Source organism: Bombina bombina, chromosome 7, assembly GCF_027579735.1.
Source record: "Bombina bombina isolate aBomBom1 chromosome 7, aBomBom1.pri, whole genome shotgun sequence".
Lineage (NCBI taxonomy): Eukaryota > Metazoa > Chordata > Amphibia > Anura > Bombinatoridae > Bombina > Bombina bombina.
Window position 1 is genome coordinate 214,848,443 of NC_069505.1, and position 19,253 is coordinate 214,867,695.

Sequence of the window (19,253 nt, forward strand, 5' to 3'; positions counted from 1 at the left end):
ATGGGCTTGAGAATACTTTGGTAAAATTTTGTCAGTCAACGCCATTCGCCACTGCATCCACAGATGCAAGTTAAGTCTTTACTATGCAAAGCAGAAGCCATAAATCAACACTGTCCAGAAGCGCCACCGACTTCTCTGGGCTCGGTATCATCTGAGATGGACCGTAGCACAGTGGAATCGTTTTTTGTGGTCCGATGAGTCAACATTTCAAATAGTTTTTTTAAAAAACAGCCATTGTGTTCCCCAGGCCAATGAGTAAAAGGACCATCCAAGCTGTTATCAGTGTCAGGTCCAAAATCCCCAGTTCCTGTTTAGGGCATGCGATTTTAAACAACTTTCTATTAAATTTGCTTTGTTCCCTTGGTGGTATCTTTTGAAAAGCTAAACGTAGGTAGGCTCAAACTGATTTCTAAACCGTTGAAAATTAGCTCAGAGCATTTTGAAAGTTTTTCACAGTTAGACAGTACTAGTTCATGTGTGTCATATAGATAACATTGTGCTCTCTCCCGTGGAGTTATTTAGTAGTCTGCACTGATTTGCTAAACTGTATGTCTTTCAAACGCACTGAGATAAGGGGGCAGTCTGCAGAGGCTTAGATACAAGACAATCAAAGAGGTAAAACATATATTAATAGAACAGTGTTGGTTATGCAAAACTTGGGGATGGGTAATAAATGGATTATCTATCTTTAAAAAAAAAAAATTAAATTCTGGTGTAGACTGTCCCAACTGGTGTCTTCAGTGCTCAAATGCTTGATAAGTGTTATTAAAAGAAAAGGTGATATTAAACAGTGGTAAACAGTCGACTGTCCCAACTTTCTTCGAGTGTGTTGCAGTCATCAGATTTGAAATGAGTGAATATATTCAAAAATACATTAAAGGGATACTAAACATAATTTGAAAGTTGCTTAAAATTGCTGCTCTTTCTGATTCATGAAAGAAAAAAAATTGCGTTTTAGTATCCCTTTTAATGCCCCTTTAAGAGGCAGACTGCATGTTGTGTAGCTTGCCTTAAAATAAGTCAACTGCAGATATTTTTTTTTTTCAGCAATTGGTAAAAGAGCAAAAAAGAATTACAAAGCTTAAATTAAGTCTATGGTACTTTAAAGGACAATTAAAGGAACAGTCAACACAGTAGATTTGCATAATCAACAAATGCAAGACAACAAGACAATGCAATAGCACTTAGTCTGAACTTCAAATGAGTAGTAGATTTTTTTTTCTCACAATTTTAAAAGTTATCTCTTTTTCCACTCCCCCTGTACCATGTGACAGCAATCAGCCAAGCACAAATGCATACACGTACCATGTGACACCCATCAGCCATTCACAAATGCATACACACTTATTCTTGCACATGCTCAGTAGGACCTGGTGACTCAAAAAGTTTAAGACTGTGCACATTTTTTTAATGGAAGTAAATTGGAAAGTTGTTTAAAATGGCTGCTCTATCTGAATAATGGAAATTTAATTTTGATTGAGTGTCCCTTTAAATACAGTAGAACTGCCTAATCAACAAGGGCTTAAAGGGACACTGAACCCACATTTTTTCTTTTGTGATTCAGATAAAGCATGAAATTTTAAGCAACTTTCTAATTTACTCCTATTATCAAATTTTCTTCATTCTCTTGGTATCTTTATTTGAAATGCAAGAATGTGTTTAGATGCCAGCCCATTTTTGATGAACAACCTGGGTTGTCCTTGCTGATTGGTGGATAAATTCATCCACCAGTAAAAAAAACTGCTGTCCAGAGGTCTGAACCAAAAAAAAAGCTTAGTACCTTTTTCAAATAAAGATAGCAAGAGAACGAAAATAAAATAATAGGAGTAAATTAGAAAGTTGCTTAAAATTGCATGCTCTATCTAAATCACAAAAGAAAAAAATTTGGGTTCAGTGTCCCTTTAACCCCTTAATGACCACAGCACTTTTCCATTTTCTGTCCGTTTGGGACCAAGGCTATTTTTACATTTCTGCTGTGTTTGTGTTTAGCTGTAATTTTCTTCTTACTCATTTACTGTACCCACACATATTATATACCGTTTTTCTCGCCATTAAATGGACTTTCTAAAGATACCATTATTTTCATCATATCTTATAATTTACTATAAAAAAAAATATAAAATATGAGGAAAAATTGAAAAAAAACCCCACTTTTTCTAACTTTGACCCCCAAAATCTGTTACATATCTACAACCACCAAAAAACACCTATGCTAAATAGTTTCTAAATATTGTCCTGAGTTTAGAAATACCTAATGTTTACATGTTCTTTGCTTTTTTTGCAAGTTATAGGGCAATAAATACAAGTAGCACTTTGCTATTTCCAAGCCATTATTTTTCAAAATTAGCGCTAGTTACATTAGAACACTGATATCTTTCAGGAATCTCTGAATATCCATTGACATGTCTATATTTTTTTTTAGTAGACAACCCAAAGTATTGATCTAGGCCCATTTTGGTATATTTCATGCAACCATTTCACCGCCAAATGCGATCAAATAAAAAAAATCGTTCACTTTTTCACAAATTTTTTCACAAACTTTAGGTTTCTCACTGAAATTATTTACAAACAGCTTGTGCAATTATGGCACAAATGGTTGTAAATTCTTCTCTGGGATCCCCTTTGTTCAGAAATAGCATACTTATATGGCTTTGGTGTTGCTTTTTGGTAATTAGAATGCCACTAAATGCCACTGCGCACCACACGTGTATTATGCCCAGCAGTGAAGGGGTTAATTAGGGAGCATGTAGGGAGCTTTTTGGGGTAATTTTAGCTTTAGTGTAGTGTAGTAGACAACCCCAAGTATTGATCTAGGCCCATTTTGGTATATTTCATGCCACCATTTCACCGCCAAATGCGATCAAATTAAAAAAAACGTTAAATTTTTCACAATTTTAGGTTTCTCACTGAAATCATTTACAAACAGCTTGTGCAGTTATGGCACAAATGGTTGTAAATGCTTCTCTGGGATCCCCTTTGTTCAGAAATAGCAGACATATATGGCTTTGGCATTGCTTTTTGGTATTTTTAAGGCCGCTAAATGCCGCTACGCATCACACGTGTATTATGGCTAGCAGTGAAGGGGTTAATTAGGTAGCTTGTAGAGAGCTTGCAGGGTTAATATTAGATTTAGTGTAGAGCTCAGCCTCCCACCTGAAACATCAGACCCCCTGATCCCTCCCAAACAGCTCTCTTCCCTCCCCCACCCCACAATTGTCCCCGCCATCTTAAGTACTGGCAGAAAGTCTGCCAGTACTAAAATAAAAGCTATATTTGTTTTTTGGTGGGTTTTTTAAAAGCATATTTACATATGCTGCTGTGTAAAAGTCCCCCCTTAGCCCCCAACCTCACTGATCCCCCCCAAACAGCTCTATAACCCTCCCACTCTAACTTAATTGGCGCCATCTTGGGTACTGGCAGCTGTCTGCCAGTACCCAGTTTATAAGAAAAAATGTTTTTGTTGTACATTTTTTTAACGTTTCTGTAGTGTAGCTTCCCCCACACACAAAAACCAACCCCCCACCCCTCCACGATCTCTTTTTGTTTTTTTTTTTGTTGTGCTTTTAACTTTTAACTTTTAATTCATTTTCCGTAGTGTAGCGGTTCCCACCCGCTCCCGCCCCGTGCACGCGCCCGCCCGCCACCCTCCGTGCACGCGCGCGCGTCCGTGCGCGCCCCCGACGGTTCCGCCCCCGATCCCGCCCCCCTCGACGTCACACGGCACACCGATGGCCGCCCACCCGCCTCCCAAGTCGGCTCCCACCCACCAACGATACCGGCCATCGATGTCCGGTGCAGAGAGGGCCACAGAGTGGCTCTCTCTGCATCGGATGGCCATGCAAGGTTATTGCAGGATGCCTCCATATCGAGGCATCACTGCAATAACCGGAAAGCAGCTGGAAGCGAGCAGGATCGCTTCCAGCTGCTTTCCACACCGAGGACGTGCAGGGTACGTCCTCAGGCGTTAACTGCCTTTTTTTTGAGGACGTACCCTGCACGTCCTCGGTCATTAAGGGGTTAAAGGGACACTGAACCCACATTTTTTAATTTCATGATTCAGGTAAAGCAGCAATTTTTTTTTTTTTTAAACAATAAGCTTTATTTAATGAACAGACATTATGTTACAGCAGTTGTCTCATTGATGTGTTACATTACAATTGTTCTTGGAGGCTTAACAAACCATCATTGTAAAGAGACATTTTAAGCCATTACACGAGTGTTATATAGGCACAGAACATCTGAACATTATTGACATATAGTTAATTGTTACATGAGCTTATTAAGTGCGAAATTTAAAAGATATCAAAGGATAATGAAAAAAAAGACATAGAAAATCAGAGTTTGCTTGATCGAGGCATGGGCCCATCCCAGAGCCCATAAGATTACAGGCTCCAAGATAAACGCCTCATATTGCATTAGGCTTCTTCAGTAAAACGTTCAACTCAGTATATAATACTAGTGCATAAAGGAAGTATCACCTAAGGGGGGCGATTGGGGAAAGATCGGATATAAGTAAGGGGATTATGAAAGGAGGGGGTTCAGAGAGTGGGAAGATGATGGAGAGAGAGACGAGAGAAGAAGGAGAGAGAGAGGTAAAGGGAGAAAAAAAAAAAAAAAAAAAAAAACACCCCCATAAGGGGTGGGGGAGGGGATGGGGACGGGAGTGGAGGGTGAGAAGGGACTGAATCATGTTCCACAGACCAATTACAGGGGCAAATATAGGATCGACACCTGTACTCTAACAGACACCAGAGCAGATCATAGGCTCCTACCTTCCCAGATTAATGACATGTACTCGTGAGTTTCTAGCTTCCCTGTCCTAAGGTAATGGTATCTCTCTAAGTCTAGTAAATTTCGGACTTCTGCTTTCCATTCCTCTGTACTCGGAATTTGGAGAGATTTCCAGTGTCTTGGTATAAGCCCCTTAGCTCCATTTAGCATTAAAAGAAACAAGTGGCGTTTGGCTTCCATAGCTAACTTTGGGAACTCGTGATGAATCAGGTATTTAGGGTTCGGTGGGAGAATGATCTGCAACAATCTGCTAATTTCTCTAAATACACTCACCCAAAAAGGTTGTATGTGTGGGCAGTGCCACCAAATGTGTAGTATAGATCCGTCCTCCCCGCAGCCCCTCCAGCACTCCCCACAGGCATTGGGGTAATTTTTTTTCAGCCTCTGAGGGGTGAGGTACCACCTACTCAGGAATTTGAAGTGCATCTCTTGTAATTTTGCAGATGCCGATGCACGCCTAGCTCTATTAAAAATTACTTGCCAGGTTTTAGTGTCTATCTCGAGCTCTAGATCTCTCTTCCAGGCAGCTACATACGAGGGGACCACCTCCCCACCTCCTTCCATCAAAAGCTTGTAAAGTATCGAGATCAAATGTTTTGGTGGGGTCTCTGATGTGCATAGTGCTTGAAAATGCGTTTTCTGCCTACTAAGGGAGTCTTTCTCGCTAATAGTGCTGACAAAGTGGCTCAATTGGGCCACTGTAAACCATGAGGAGAATAATTCGCCGTCCCAGTCCGCCAACTCCTTCTGTGTTTTAATTTTACCGTCTGTCAGCACATTTGATATGGCAACTTCCGACAGTGGGTAGTTATCGTCATGAGAGAATGGTTTGATCTCAATACCATTATCTGGATTTTCTCGAACCGGCATAACTGGTGAGATAGCCGTAGAGATATATCCCCCGCTCCTAAGTAATCTGTCCCAGGTCTGCAACACGTCCCAGATCAGGGGGTACTGTACTGCCCAATTTGGGCGGTGATTAGGGCTGATCCAAGCGAGTGAACCAACGTTCCCCCTTTGAAGGATCTCTCTATCCAAGTTTATCCAAGCTTTATTCTGTGAGCAGTGGCACCACTCTACAAGTCGTTGTAGTAAGATTGCTCTAAAATAGGTATAAAAGCGTGGGACGCCAGCCCCGCCTCTGTTTCTAGGAAGATACATGGTTAGTTTTTGTATCCTGGGCTTCAATCCCTTCCAGATGTATGTCTCTATTGCCACTTGAATCTGTTGGATTAAGTGGCCAGCTGATGCCAGAGGGATAGCCTGCATAATATAAAGGACCCTGGGCAAGACATTCATTTTGACGACATTTATGCGGCCCATCCAGGAGATGGTTTTACTTCCCCAAGCCGCAAAGTCCCGTAGGATATCATCCCTAATACTTTTATAGTTTACGTTGACCATTTCTTTGACAGTGGAGGCTAAATTGATACCTAGGTATTTCAGGTGCTGTGGTACTATTTTCAAAGGGCATCTGTACCCCTGCTCCACAAATATCTCCGGTGGGATGGAGACATTTAGGATCTCAGATTTTGAGAGGTTTAATGAAAAGTCCGACACATAGCCAAACGCCTCAAATTCCTCCAGCGATGCCTGCAGTGAACATGCATTATCAGCAAGAGTTAGTAGGACATCGTCGGCATACATTGCCAGCTTGTGTTCTGTTCCTCCCGTCCGAACACCAACAATGTCACTGTTGGTTCGAATGCGGCACGCCAGGACTTCTATAACCAGAGCAAAAAGCAGGGGGGACAAAGGGCACCCCTGCCTTGTACCGTTGGATATAGGGAAGGGATCTGAGAGTAAGCCATTAACACGAATCCTAGCGTTAGGGTTTGAGTACAGGGAGAATACGAGGTTCGTGAAGCGTGCCCCGAACCCCATTTTTCCTAATGTATGTCTCATAAAGGCCCAGTTCACCCGGTCAAAGGCCTTCTCCGCATCCGTTGAGACAAGTACCAACGGAGCGGAGTTGGCCTGTGCATAAGAGATCAGTTGCACGACCCTTAGGGTGTTGTCCCGGGCTTCTCGGGCCGGGATGAACCCTGTTTGGTCCGTACTGACCAACCTAGGGAGAAAAGTTTTGAGGGGATTCGCGATCACTTTGGCCAAGATCTTAACATCGCAGTTAAGCAAGGAGATGGGCCTGTAACTGCCAGGCAGGTTTTCTGGTTTACCCGGCTTCGGGATAACCGAGATGAATGCTTCCAGCATCGAGCGTGGTAGCTCAGGTGTTACGGGTAGCCTGTTGAACAGTAGAAGTAAGTATGGGACTAGAAGTCCCGCAAATTTTTTATAATAGCGGATCCCAAATCCGTCCGGACCAGGGCTTTTGCCCACTGGAAGGCTTTTAATAGCTTTTAGAATCTCCTCTGCAGTGAGAGGGGCATCCAATTGTTCTGCCTCTTCGTCGGACAGACTTGGTAAATCAGTTTTTGCAAGGTAATCCAGTATCCTCTGCTCAGAGGTCTGCCCATCCACAGGGGCCTCCCGTCCATGTGCTGTAGTGTGCAGATTATATAGGGATTTGTAAAAATTTCCAAAGACATTGGCAATTGATTGACCATCTTTGCACTCCCTGTTTTGGTTATCAACCATTTCGTAGACGTACGTGCGGAGTCTCTTCCTGGCAAGGGCTCGTGCCAGGAATTTACCCGCCTTATCGCTATGCTCGAAGAATTGTTGGCGAAGAATTAGTGCTTTTTTGTGTTGTTCTTCTCGCAGATGGCGTAACAGGGCTGATCTGGCAGCCGCCAGGCTCTCCTGTTTTCCGTCAATATTAGGTTGCTCTTTATGCGCTAGTTCTGCTTGAGCCACTTTTGCTAGCAGATCATTGTAGGTGTCTCTTTTGGACCTGCGTAGAGCTGCGCTGTGTCTCAGAAGCAGGCCTCTAGTAACGCATTTATGAGCTTCCCATACGACTGCATTGTCTAAGTTTCCATCTGCGTTTAGACGAAAGTATTCTTCAATGCTGTCGTTTAGTTTTTGTACCAGATGTTTATCATCAAGTAGATATTCGTCTAACCGCCAAACAAATGGTGTTATCGGTGTATTGGGCCAGTTGATCGTGCATCTAACCGGGGCATGATCAGACCACGTAATCGGATCAATCGAGCAGCTAGTTGTTATCGCGAGGCCCGCAGAGTCGGTGAGGAGGTAGTCAATCCTCGTATATTTTTTGTGAGGATGAGAGTAGAAGGTGTAATTTTTTTCTGTTGGATGCAAGGTTCGCCAGATGTCGTGAAGGACCAGATCCCTGAGGGATCGCGTTAAGTGTTTGAGTACCTTGTGAGGAGCACTGGAGAGGCCATCAGAGGTGTCCAAAACTGGACTCAGGGAGACATTAAAGTCCCCCCCCCCATGTATAGTGTTCCTTTCTGTAATTCTAGTAATTTAAGTGCTACATTTTTGAAAAATATATCTTGAGCTCTATGTGGAAAATAGAGATTGGCCAAGGTTATTGGTCTCCCATAAAGTGTGCCTGTAATAATTAGATACCTGCCATTAGGGTCTCTCATTATCTGTTCTGTTTGGAATGGTACTGAATGGTGAAATAGTATCCCAACCCCATTTTTTTTAGAAGGACCAGAGGCAAACTGTGCTACAGGGTAGTTCCTATTAAACCATTTTGGTTCTTTATGTTTTGAGAAGTGTGTTTCCTGGATGAAAACAATATCGCCTCTCAGTCTGTGTAAATCTCGGGTGATTATGGAGCGTTTCTCGGGACTATTAAATCCCTTAACATTTATGGTAAGAAGTTCAAGGGAGTGTACTTTGGTACGTGGATGCATATTAGTAAGGAGAGAGGAAAAAAAAAAAAAAGGGGAGGGGAGGGAGGAGAGGAAATGAAGGGGGGAGCAGGAGAAGATTTGAGGAAGTGTGAGCAGGAAAGATAAGAAAGAGCTTCCAAAAATTCGGGTGGAGGGTAAAGAGAGAGAGTAGGGAAGGGAGCAGATAGGCCCGATATGGCCTGTAGGACCAGAGTTAAGAGCCCCACCTGCCGCTCGGGTAGATGAAGAGGTTAAAGAGTGTAGACTGTAGAGGTACAGTCAGTAAATACAAATAGAAATGTGATACAGGAGGTAGTAACCTCAGTACTCTTATGTAGAATGATAATGCAAACATTAAACTTTGTAGGTAAAGTAACCCAAATAAAGAAATATCAAACAATCAGTGTCAGAACTCTCATATGAACTAGCAATGAATAACATTGAAGGAACAGACAATTATGAACCACAAGATAACATGCCCCACAACAGTGAAGACCCATTTCCCATATCCCCAGGAGACAGAAACCATAATACACATTTTTGAACACATATTCCCTCCCAGTGTTGTTTGTTATGTTCCTGCGGGGAGGTGTTGTGCGCTGTATCAATATAAGCTGGGGGAGTTTACATAAGTAAGCCTATGTTAGGGTGTGTTCACATAGCCTGACAATACAGTATAAACCCAAAAAGAACAACTATAAAACACCTTATATACTCATATTACAGTGTAGAGGTCAAATCTAGCCCAGGGGCTAATTATCTAGATTATCACAGAGTCAATTTGTCCAAGTATTGATGCCTCTACACAGTAGGGTGGTAAAAACCCAAACCAAAATGTTCATCTGGAGTTGTATATGAGTAAGCTGTTTTGGGAAAAACATATATGAGTTAATGGTAACTTATCTGTCTGGAAGATCAGTTGGGTCGATGAATACCACCCCAGGAGCCACCAGTCTCCAGGGTGGAACGTGCCAGGTAGAGCATGTCCGTGAATCTGTGTCTAGGAAGTTGACTTATCAAGCTAAAGTCAGTGGACGTTTTCATCTCGAGCTCTTTCAGGTCCAGGCCGTGCTGGTGCCACCATATTGCCCGGCGGGGTTACCTGCAGCCCAAAGGCCTGGTTTAGAGTGGGGAGATCAGCTGGTGTTCTATAGATTGCAGAGGTGCCATCTTTTGTTGCTATAATGCAGGTGGGGAATCCCCATCTGTATTGGATTTGATGGTCCTTGAGTGTGGAGGTAATATAGCGCAGGTCCCTCCGCTTCTGGAGGGTTGCTGGACACAAATCTGTGTAAATTTGAATTTCCGTGTCCTCAAACACTAGAGGGTGTTTTTTTCTGGAGTGCCGTAGAATTTCTTCCTTGTCCCGGTAGGACAAGAGTTTGATAATAATGTCCCTAGGTGGGGCCCTGGCTGGAGGTTTAGGCCTAAGGGCCCGATGGGCTCTTTCAACCGGGATTTCAGCTGCATTTGGGGAGTTCTTGAGGTGCTTGAACAGGGCCTGCACATATCTTTCTATATCAGGTGGGGCCACTGTCTCAGGGACCCCACGGAGCCTCAAATTATTGTGCCGACTCCTATTTTCTAGGTCCTCAATCCTGTCAGTGAGGTTTTGAACTGTAGCTTCCTGTGATTGTATATTACTGCCCTGTTGTTGGAGGTCAGATTGGATTGTTTCTTGTGCCTCCTCCATCTGAGTGACTCTATGGTCTACAGCAGCAATGTCTTTTTTAAGCTCACCAAATAGTAATTTTACATCAAACATTGCTTCTTTTATATCGTTCTTAGAGGAGAGGTGTCTGATGTCCTCTTTAGTAACATAATGAGATAGTGGTGGGTCTGAGTTGGATGTCTGGACTGCAGTATTCTGCTTGCTGGGTTCCACACTATCCCTGTTGGCGTTTGCAGTGGTGTCTGTTGTGATGAGATAGCTTTCCAAGCTAGAGGATTGGGATCTTTTAAGGGGTTTAGTAATGCGTCTATTAGCCATGTTCACAACTCTGAGGTAAGTGGATAAATACTGTACAGGCACCCTGCACTGATCTCAGGAAGAGGGGCTCCGGTGCTGCTGTAGTGTGCTCAGCTGCTATTCTATATCTCTGCCGGTTCTTCTGTATCTGTATGTTTAATTGAGTTTATCTCCCCCTTCTCAGTGGAACACAATAGCAATTGTATATAGTGGGTACTGCGTTGAGTATAGTGCTGCTGTGCTTCTAGTAATTACTTCTAACAGGCTAGAAATGAACTAGGATGCCCTCCTCCGGCCAGGCCCAAAGGTTCTATCTGTAGCGCTCACTTTAGTATCGCTTGACTGGCTCTCAAGCTCACCCTATGCTCGGACTCCCTCCTATCTAGTATGTGGCCTCTGCTGTCCGTGGACTGGTCTAGCTGTGAGTATCAGCTGGATGTTGTACCTGATTGCGGTCAGCCGGTCGGATGTTGGCGGTATGAGTGTCTGCACGGGTGGCGTGATCCAGGTATGATGAGGCAGGATTTTCCACGACACAGTGCTGTAGTACTCCTCAGTCACAAGGCTCCGGTCCGGTAAAAGAGCCTCTGTGTAGTCGGTTGATCACTCGTTCTAGTGCGGTGTGTTCACCAAAGTCAGTTTAGGCACTTGTGAAATGGCGGCTGGTTCCGCTCTGTTTTAGGCCTCTCCACGCATCTTGTTAGTAAGGGGTTTCACACTGCCCATATAAGTCATAGGTTTAGTATTTTTGTTCACGCAGTTCTCAGGAGCTGTTGCTATAATTTCCAAAGTTCTGACACGCTGTGGGTTACTTTCTACCTTTCATAAGATTACTGAGGCTTCAGAGCTAACTTAAAATGCGGCCATCAGCTAGTGCGGCCAAGCCCCGCCTCGGTAAAGCAGCAATTTTAATCAACTTTCGAATTTACTCCTATTATCAATTTTTTTTTCGTTCTCTTGCTAACATTTTTTTTTAAAGCAGGAATGTAAATTTTAGCAGCCAGCCTATTTTAGGTTCAGCCCCATGGATAGCGCTTGCTTATTGGAGGCTTACATTTACCCACCAAAAAAGCAAGCATAACCCAGGCTCTCAACCAAAAATGGTCTGGCTCCTATGCATCACATTCCTGCTTTTGAAATAAAGATAGCAAGAGAACGAAGAAAATTTGATAATAGGAGTAAATTAGAAAGTTGCTTAAAATTGCTGCTTTATCTGAATCATTAAAGAAAACAAATTGCTTTTAGTGTCCCTTTGATAAAGACATTTCAATAGTACTGAATTTTAAAAGAGCAGTAGGTTTTTCTGAGAATTTCAAAATTTACTTCAATTTGCCGGCCCTGTGTCATGTGACAGCCATCAGCCAATCAGACTTATATACGTATACACTGAACTTTTGCTTGTGCTCCACAACTGCACTATTTGATAATGGAAGTTAACTGGAAAGTGTCCTAAAACTGCATGCTCTATCTGAATCATGAAAGTTTAATTTTGACTTTAGTGTCCCTTTAAAGGGACATGAAACCCAAAAATGTTATATTATGATTCAGATAGGGCATACAATTTTGAACAACTTTCCTATTCACTTCTATTATCCATTTTGCTTTGTTCTCTCTCTTTTTTTTTTTTTTTTTGAAGGAGCAGAATTGTAATACTAGAGGCTAGATGAACATACCAGGTTAGCCAATGATGAGGCATATATTTGCAGCCTCCAATCAGCAGCTTTCTCCCAGCACAACATTGCTGCTCCTGAGCCTGCTAAGGTATAATTTTAAAGAAAGGATACCAAGAGAATAAAACAAATTAGATAATAGAAGTAAATTGGAAAGATGTTTAAAATTGTATGCTCTATCTGATTCATTAAATATTTATCGGGGTTTCAGGTCCCTTTTAAATATGGTATATGGTGTTTATAGCAATAAAACAAAAAGGGGTTGAATAATTGATGTCAAGAAGAATATAAAATAGCCAGACCTTAAGGGAATTAGGAGCCAGGAAAGGAATATAGACGTTTGCATTGCATAATACCCCACTAACTTTGAGCCAATGGTACAATTCTAGGAGCCATGACTTTTGGAATTTGTTGAGTACTATCCTAAATAAGCCTTCCTTTTAATCCATATATGTTCAGAGCTGACTCAATTAGTCAATGATGCTCACCTGCCTCCAGGTGTTGTGTAATTATAGCAGAATCCAAATCATATGGGTGCAGACTTTTGTTTATACTGCTAAACATTCTAATACTAGTCTGTTAAATCCACATGATCTAAATGTCACTTTCCTTGCTTTCTTTAGATATTAGATGAGGTAGAGAGGAGGCGAGGCATTTCTGCAGCTCTGGTTTATCCTTTTATGAGGAGTTTAATGGAATCGCCTTTTCCTGCACCTGGAAAAACTATCCGGGTAAAGACGTTTTTGCCTGGTGCTGGAAATGAGGTAAGTAAAGATTTGCTGCACTCTTATCACTTAAACTAGAGTTCAAGTATTATAGACATTCTTCCAACACACCAAAGAAACCTATTGAGTCCAATACGGACAAAAACTATATAGGTTATTATTATCAATCATGTGTTTTGAATTCTGTAAGTGTATATCCACTAATCTAGTATTAATTTAGCTTCTGTGTGTTGCTAAGGAAGGTCTATATAAAGACTTTGTGATAACGCCCTTTCCCAAAGTGTTAGAGAATAAAACCTTCTATTGTCCTGTATCTATTTATGCAAGATTTAGTTTAAATTACCATGCCTATTTTGTGCCGCAATGTGATTTGGCTGTCACACATTGAAGCTGGAATATTTTCATATCAGTTTACCTCTGTGTCATCAAGTCACCAAGTCTGTAGTGTCTGTTGAATCATCAATGGATGGATATGTGCAGTAAAACTACTTCTGATGACAGGGCAAAAATAAACGAATAAATAAAAGGAGGCTATTCCTCAATAGCCAAATGCTTTGATGGGCCATACATTTGTGGATATAAAGGGGGAAGTAATAGAGAATGCATTAAACCATCTCTACTAATTTGAGTTATTAATGAATAAGTAGTCTCTAAACTACTGTGGACTGATTCGTGGATTTGTGTTGTGTGGCTATGGTTGTAATCCTTGTTTATTGACCACAAGATAAAGAAGACTGGACACATAATCAAAACCTGGTCACAGAAAATTATTGTTAGTTCACTGTGAATAACAGTATGGAATTTTTGTATATGGCACATTTTTGTTTTACAAAAAAAAATTTGAATGGCATTGGAGCCAAGGGAATTCAAGAATGATTTGTTTAAATAAGCCTTTGCTGAATTGAACTACTAAATGACAAGTTGAAATAAATCTGCTCCTATGCCATTGGGTAATGGGGGGCTGGGGTAGTGTGTACTTAAAGACTAATTATCTAAATACAGCATCTTTAAACCTTATTAAATTAATATCTTTTTCTCCTACATTGGTGTATCCGGTCCACGGCTTCATCCTTACTTGTGGGATATTCTCTATCCCTACAGGAAGTGGCAAAGAGAGCACACAGCAAGAGCTGTCCATATAGCTCCCCTCAGGCTCCGCACCCCAATCATTCTCTTTGCCGCTCTAACTAGTAGCATCTCCACGGGGGTGGTAAAGAGTATGTGGTGTTAGTTGAAGTTTTTTATTTCTTCTATCAAGAGTTTGTTATTTTAAAATAGTGCAGGCTTGTACTATTTACTCTGCAGCAGAAAGTGATGAAGATTTCTGCTAAGAGGAATATGATTTTAGCACCAGTAACTAAAATCCATTGCTGTTCCCACGCAGGACTGTTGAAACCAGAGAACATCAGTTGGGGGGAACAGTTTGCAGGCTTAACTGCTTCAGGTATGATCAGTCATTTTTCTAACAAGACCATGTAATGCTAGAAGACTGTCAGAAATTCCCTCTGGGATAGGTAAGCCATTTTTTCTTAGACTCTGTATAAAATATGATGGCTTATATTAAGGGCTCTATGCTGGTTGACACTATTGTGGGCTTAAAAATCGATTGCTTTTGAGCATGTTTTTCACTATAATTAAGGTGTTTTTTCAGACTTTAAAACACATTTGGGGTTTAATTTGCGCCTGGCACTTATTTGGACACCTAATCTAGTCAGAAAGGCCCCTCCACTCTGGAATGTAGAGGGAGGAGGCCTCATTTTCGCGCCTCAATTGCGCAGTTGTTTTGCCTAGGCAGTTCATGCAGCTTCACGTGGGGAGCCCAGAGGCATCAGAAAAGGCTCCAGAGAGGCTTATTTCCTACTAAATTAATCCCTAAGGAAGGTAAAGGCCACAGTGAGAAGCTGTGGCATAGTACTGTAGTGTGTTAACCGGTTAATAACTGTTATTAGCTCCGGTTTGGGCATTAAGGGGTTAATTGGTCTGAAAATTTTTGTGCAATCTTTTCAAAGCATTAAGACACTGTGGTGAAAATTTCATTAAAATCGGATGTTTATTTGATGGTTTTTTGATGTTTCAGTAATAAAGTGTGCACTTTTATTATTTAAAGAGACAGTAACGTTTTTGTCAAAAATTATTTTTATTGCATTGAAGTTCTGTTTAAGTCTGTCAAACATATCTGAATCTTCAGATAGCCTATGTTCTGTATGTTCAAAGGCCAAGGTGGTTCCCCCATTAAATTTGTGTGTGAAGTGTGCCATAGCGTCCAAACAGCTTAAGGACAGTATAATCACACTTAAAGATATAGCCCAAGATGATTCTTTAGCTGAAGGTAGTGAAGATAGCTCGCTATCCTCTCCTTCTGTGTCAACACCAGCTATGCCCGCGCAAGCGATGCCCAGTACATCTAGCGCACCAATTGCGATTACTATGCAACAGTTAGCGGCAGTAATGGATAATTCTCTCTCAGCATTTTTATTCAAACTGCCAGCTTTTCCTAGGAAGCGTGACTGCTCAGTTTCAAACACAGAAAATGAGCAAGCAGACGCAGAGGATAATTTATCTGTAGTGCCCTCACATCAATCTGACTTGGCGGTAAGGGAGGGCCTGTCTGAGGGAGAAATTTCTGACACAGGAAAAGTTTCTCAGCAGACAGAGCCTGATACCATAACATTTAAATTTAAGCTAGAACACCTCCGCGCCCTACTTAAGGAGGTCCTAGCTACACTTGATGATTGTGATCCTTTAGTGATCCCAGAAAAATTGTGTAAAATGGACAAATTTTTAGAGGTCCCAGTACACACTAATGCGTTTCCGATACCTAAGAGGGTGGCGGATATCGTGACTAAGGAGTGGGAGAAGCCAGGTGTACCTTTTGTTCCCCCTCCTATATTTAAGAAAATGTTCCCAATCGTTGACCCTAGAAGGGACGCGTGGCAGACGGTCCCTAAGGTAGAGGGGGCAGTTTCAACGCTAGCTAAGCGCACGACTATACCAATAGAAGACAGTTGCGCTTTCAAAGATCCTATGGATAAAAAATTAGAAGGTTTACTTAAGAAAATTTTTGTTCAACAAGGTTTTCTTCTTCAACCAATTTCTTGCATTATTCCTGTAACCACTGCAGCTGCTTTTTGGTTTGAGGAATTAGAAAACTCGCTCCAGAAGGAGACTTCTTATGATGAAGTTATGGATAGAATTCATGCCCTGAAGTTGGCTAATTCTTTCATTACAGATGCCGCTTTTCAGTTAGCTAAATTAGCGGCGAAAAATTCTGGTTTCGCAATAGTGACGCGTAGAGCGCTTTGGCTAAAATCGTGGTCGGCGGACGTGTCGTCCAAAACAAAATTGCTTAAATATTCCTTTCAAGGGTAAGACCCTATTCGGGCCAGAGTTGAAAGAAATTATTTCAGATATCACTGGGGGAAAGGGCCATGCCCTCCCACAGGATAGACCTTTCAAAGCTAAAAATAAGTCTAATTTTCGTTCCTTTCGCAATTTCAGGAACGGACCGGCTTCTACCTCTACAGCCACTAGGCAAGAGGGTAACGCACCCCAGCCCAAACCAGCATAGAAACCATTGCAAGGCTGGAACAAGGGTAAACAGGCCCAAAAGCCTGCTGCTGCTACCAAGACAGCATGAAGGGGTAGCCCCCGATCCGGGACCGGATCTAGTAGGGGGCAGACTCTCTCTCTTTGCTCAGGCCTGGGCAAGAGATGTTCCGGACCCCTGGGCACTAGAAATTGTCTCTCAGGGGTGTCTTCTAGAATTCAAGGACCTTCCTCCAAGGGGAAGGTTCCACATGTCTTGCTTATCTTTAGACCAGATAAAGAGACAGGCATTCTTACATTGTGTAGAAGACCTTTTAAAAATGGGAGTGATACACCCAGTTCCAACAGCAGAACAAGGACTGGGATTTTACTCAAACCTGTTTGTAGTTCCCAAAAAGGAAGGAACTTTCAGGCCAATTCTGGACTTAAAGATCCTAAACAAATTCCTCAGAGTTCCATCATTCAAAATGGAAACCATTCGGACAATTTTACCAATGATCCAGGAGGGTCAATATATGACTACCGTGGACTTAAAGGATGCGTACCTGCATATTCCTATCCACAAAGATCACCATCAGTTCCTGAGGTTCGCCTTTCTGGACAAGCATTACCAGTTCGTGGCTCTTCCCTTCGGATTGGCCACTGCTCCCAGAATTTTCACAAAGGTGCTAGGGTCCCTTCTAGTGGTGCTAAGGCCAAGGGGCATTGCAGTAGCACCTTACCTAGACAACATTTTAATACAAGCGTCGTCCTTTCACAAAGCAAAGGCTCATACAGACATTGTTCTAGCCTTTCTAAGGTCTCACGGGTGGAAGGTGAACATAGAAAAAAGTTCTCTGTCCCCGTCCACAAGGGTTCCCTTCCTGAGAACAATAATAGACTCAGTAGAAATGAAAATCTTTCTGATAGATGTCAGGAAGTTAAAACTTCTGAACACTTGTCGAGCTCTTCAATCCATTCCTGAACCCTCCATAGCTCAGTGCATGGAGGTAATAGGACTTATGGTTGCAGCAATGGACGTGATTCCATTTGCTTGAATTCATTTAAGACCATTGCAACTGTGCATGCTCAAACAGTGGAATGGGGATTATGCAGATTTGTCTCCCCAGATTCAAATGGACCAGAAAACCAGAGACTCACTCCTCTGGTGGTTGTCTCGGGATCACCTGTCTCAGGGAATGAGTTTCCGCAGACCGGAGTGGATCATTGTCACGACCGACGCCAGCCTCCTAGGCTGGGGCGCGGTCTGGGAGTCCCTGAAGGCTCAGGGTCTATGGTCTCGGGAAGAATCTCTTCTCCCGATAAACATTTTGGAATTGAGAGCGATATTCAATGCGCTCCAGGCATGGCCTCAACTAGCGGAGGCCAAATTCATCAGATTTCAGTCGGACAACATGACGACTGTAGCGTACATCAATCATCAAATGGGCAGAGGATCACTCCTGCCATCTATCAGCAATTCACATCCCAGGAGTGAACAACTGGTAAGCGGATTATCTAAGTCGTCTGACTTTCCATCCGGGGGAGTGGGAACTTCACCCAGAGGTTTTTGCCCAGTTAACTCAACTATGGGGCATTCCAGATCTGGATCTGATGGCGTCACGTCAGAACTCCAAAGTTCCACGTTACGGGTCCAGGTCCAGGGACCCCAAGGCGACGTTGGTAGATGCCTTAGTAGCGCCTTGGTCGTTCAATCTAGCTTATGTCTTTCCACCGTTTCCCCTTCTCCCCCGGCTAGTAGCCAGCATCAAACAGGAGAAGGCTTCGGTAATTCTGATAGCTGCTGCGTGGCCACGCAGGACTTGGTATGCAGACCTGGTGAATATGTCATCGGTTCCACCATGGAAGCTACCTTTGAGGCAGGACCTTCTAATCCAAGGTCCATTCAAACATCCAAACCTAGTTTCTCTGCAACTGACTGCTTGGAGATTGAACGCTTGATTCTAGCTAAGCGTGGGTTTTCGGAATCCGTTATAGATACCCTGATCCAGGCTAGAAAGCCTGTCACCAGGAAAATTTACCATAAGATATGGCGGAAATATCTTTGTTGGTGCGAATCCAAGGGTTACTCATGGAGTAAGATTAGGATTCCAAGGATTCTATCTTTTCTCCAAGAAGGATTCGAGAAAGGTTTGTCAGCTAGTTCCTTGAAAGGACAGATATCTGCTCTGTTTTGTTACACAAGCGTCTGGCAGCAATGCCAGATGTTCAGGCGTTTGTACAGGCTTTAGTCAGAATCAAGCCTGGCTATAGACCTGTGGCTCCTCCATGGAGTCTAAATTTAGTTCTTTCAGTTCTTCAACGGGTTCCATTTGAACCTCTACATTCCATAGATATCAAGTTACTATCTTGGAAAGTTTTGTTTTTGGTAGCTATTTCTTCTGCTAGAAGAGTTTCTGAATTGTCTGCTTTGCAGTGTAATTCACCTTACCTGGTGTTCCATACAGATAAGGTCGTTTTACGTACCAAACCTGGTTTTCTTCCAAAAGTGGTTTCCAATAAGAATATTAACCAGGAAATAGTTGTTCCTTCTCTGTGTCCTAATCCAGTTTCTAACAAGGAACGTCTGTTGCACAATCTGGATGTGGTTCGTGCTTTAAAGTTCTATCTAAAAGCAACTAAAGACTTCAGACAAACATCGTCCTTGTTTTTCGTTTATTCTGGCAAGAGGAGAGGTCAAAAGGCGATTGCTACCTCTCTGTCCTTCTGGCTGAAAAGCATCATCCGGTTGGCTTATGAGACTGCTGGAAGGCAGCCCCCTGAACGAATTACAGCTCACTCT

The 19,253-nt window shown here is 42.4% G+C and overlaps 1 protein-coding gene across 3 annotated transcripts in view; it reads left to right on the plus strand.

Annotated features, from left to right (window-relative positions):
* Positions 1–19,253, plus strand: part of DENND2B (DENN domain containing 2B) — an 804,449-nt gene that overhangs the window by 694,883 nt on the left and 90,313 nt on the right. For all 3 annotated transcript variants that reach the window (XM_053720608.1, XM_053720607.1, XM_053720609.1), the window contains one exon: positions 12,824–12,964. In XM_053720608.1, the coding sequence (XP_053576583.1) occupies positions 12,824–12,964 (141 nt within the window). The remainder of the gene's footprint in view (positions 1–12,823; positions 12,965–19,253) is intronic.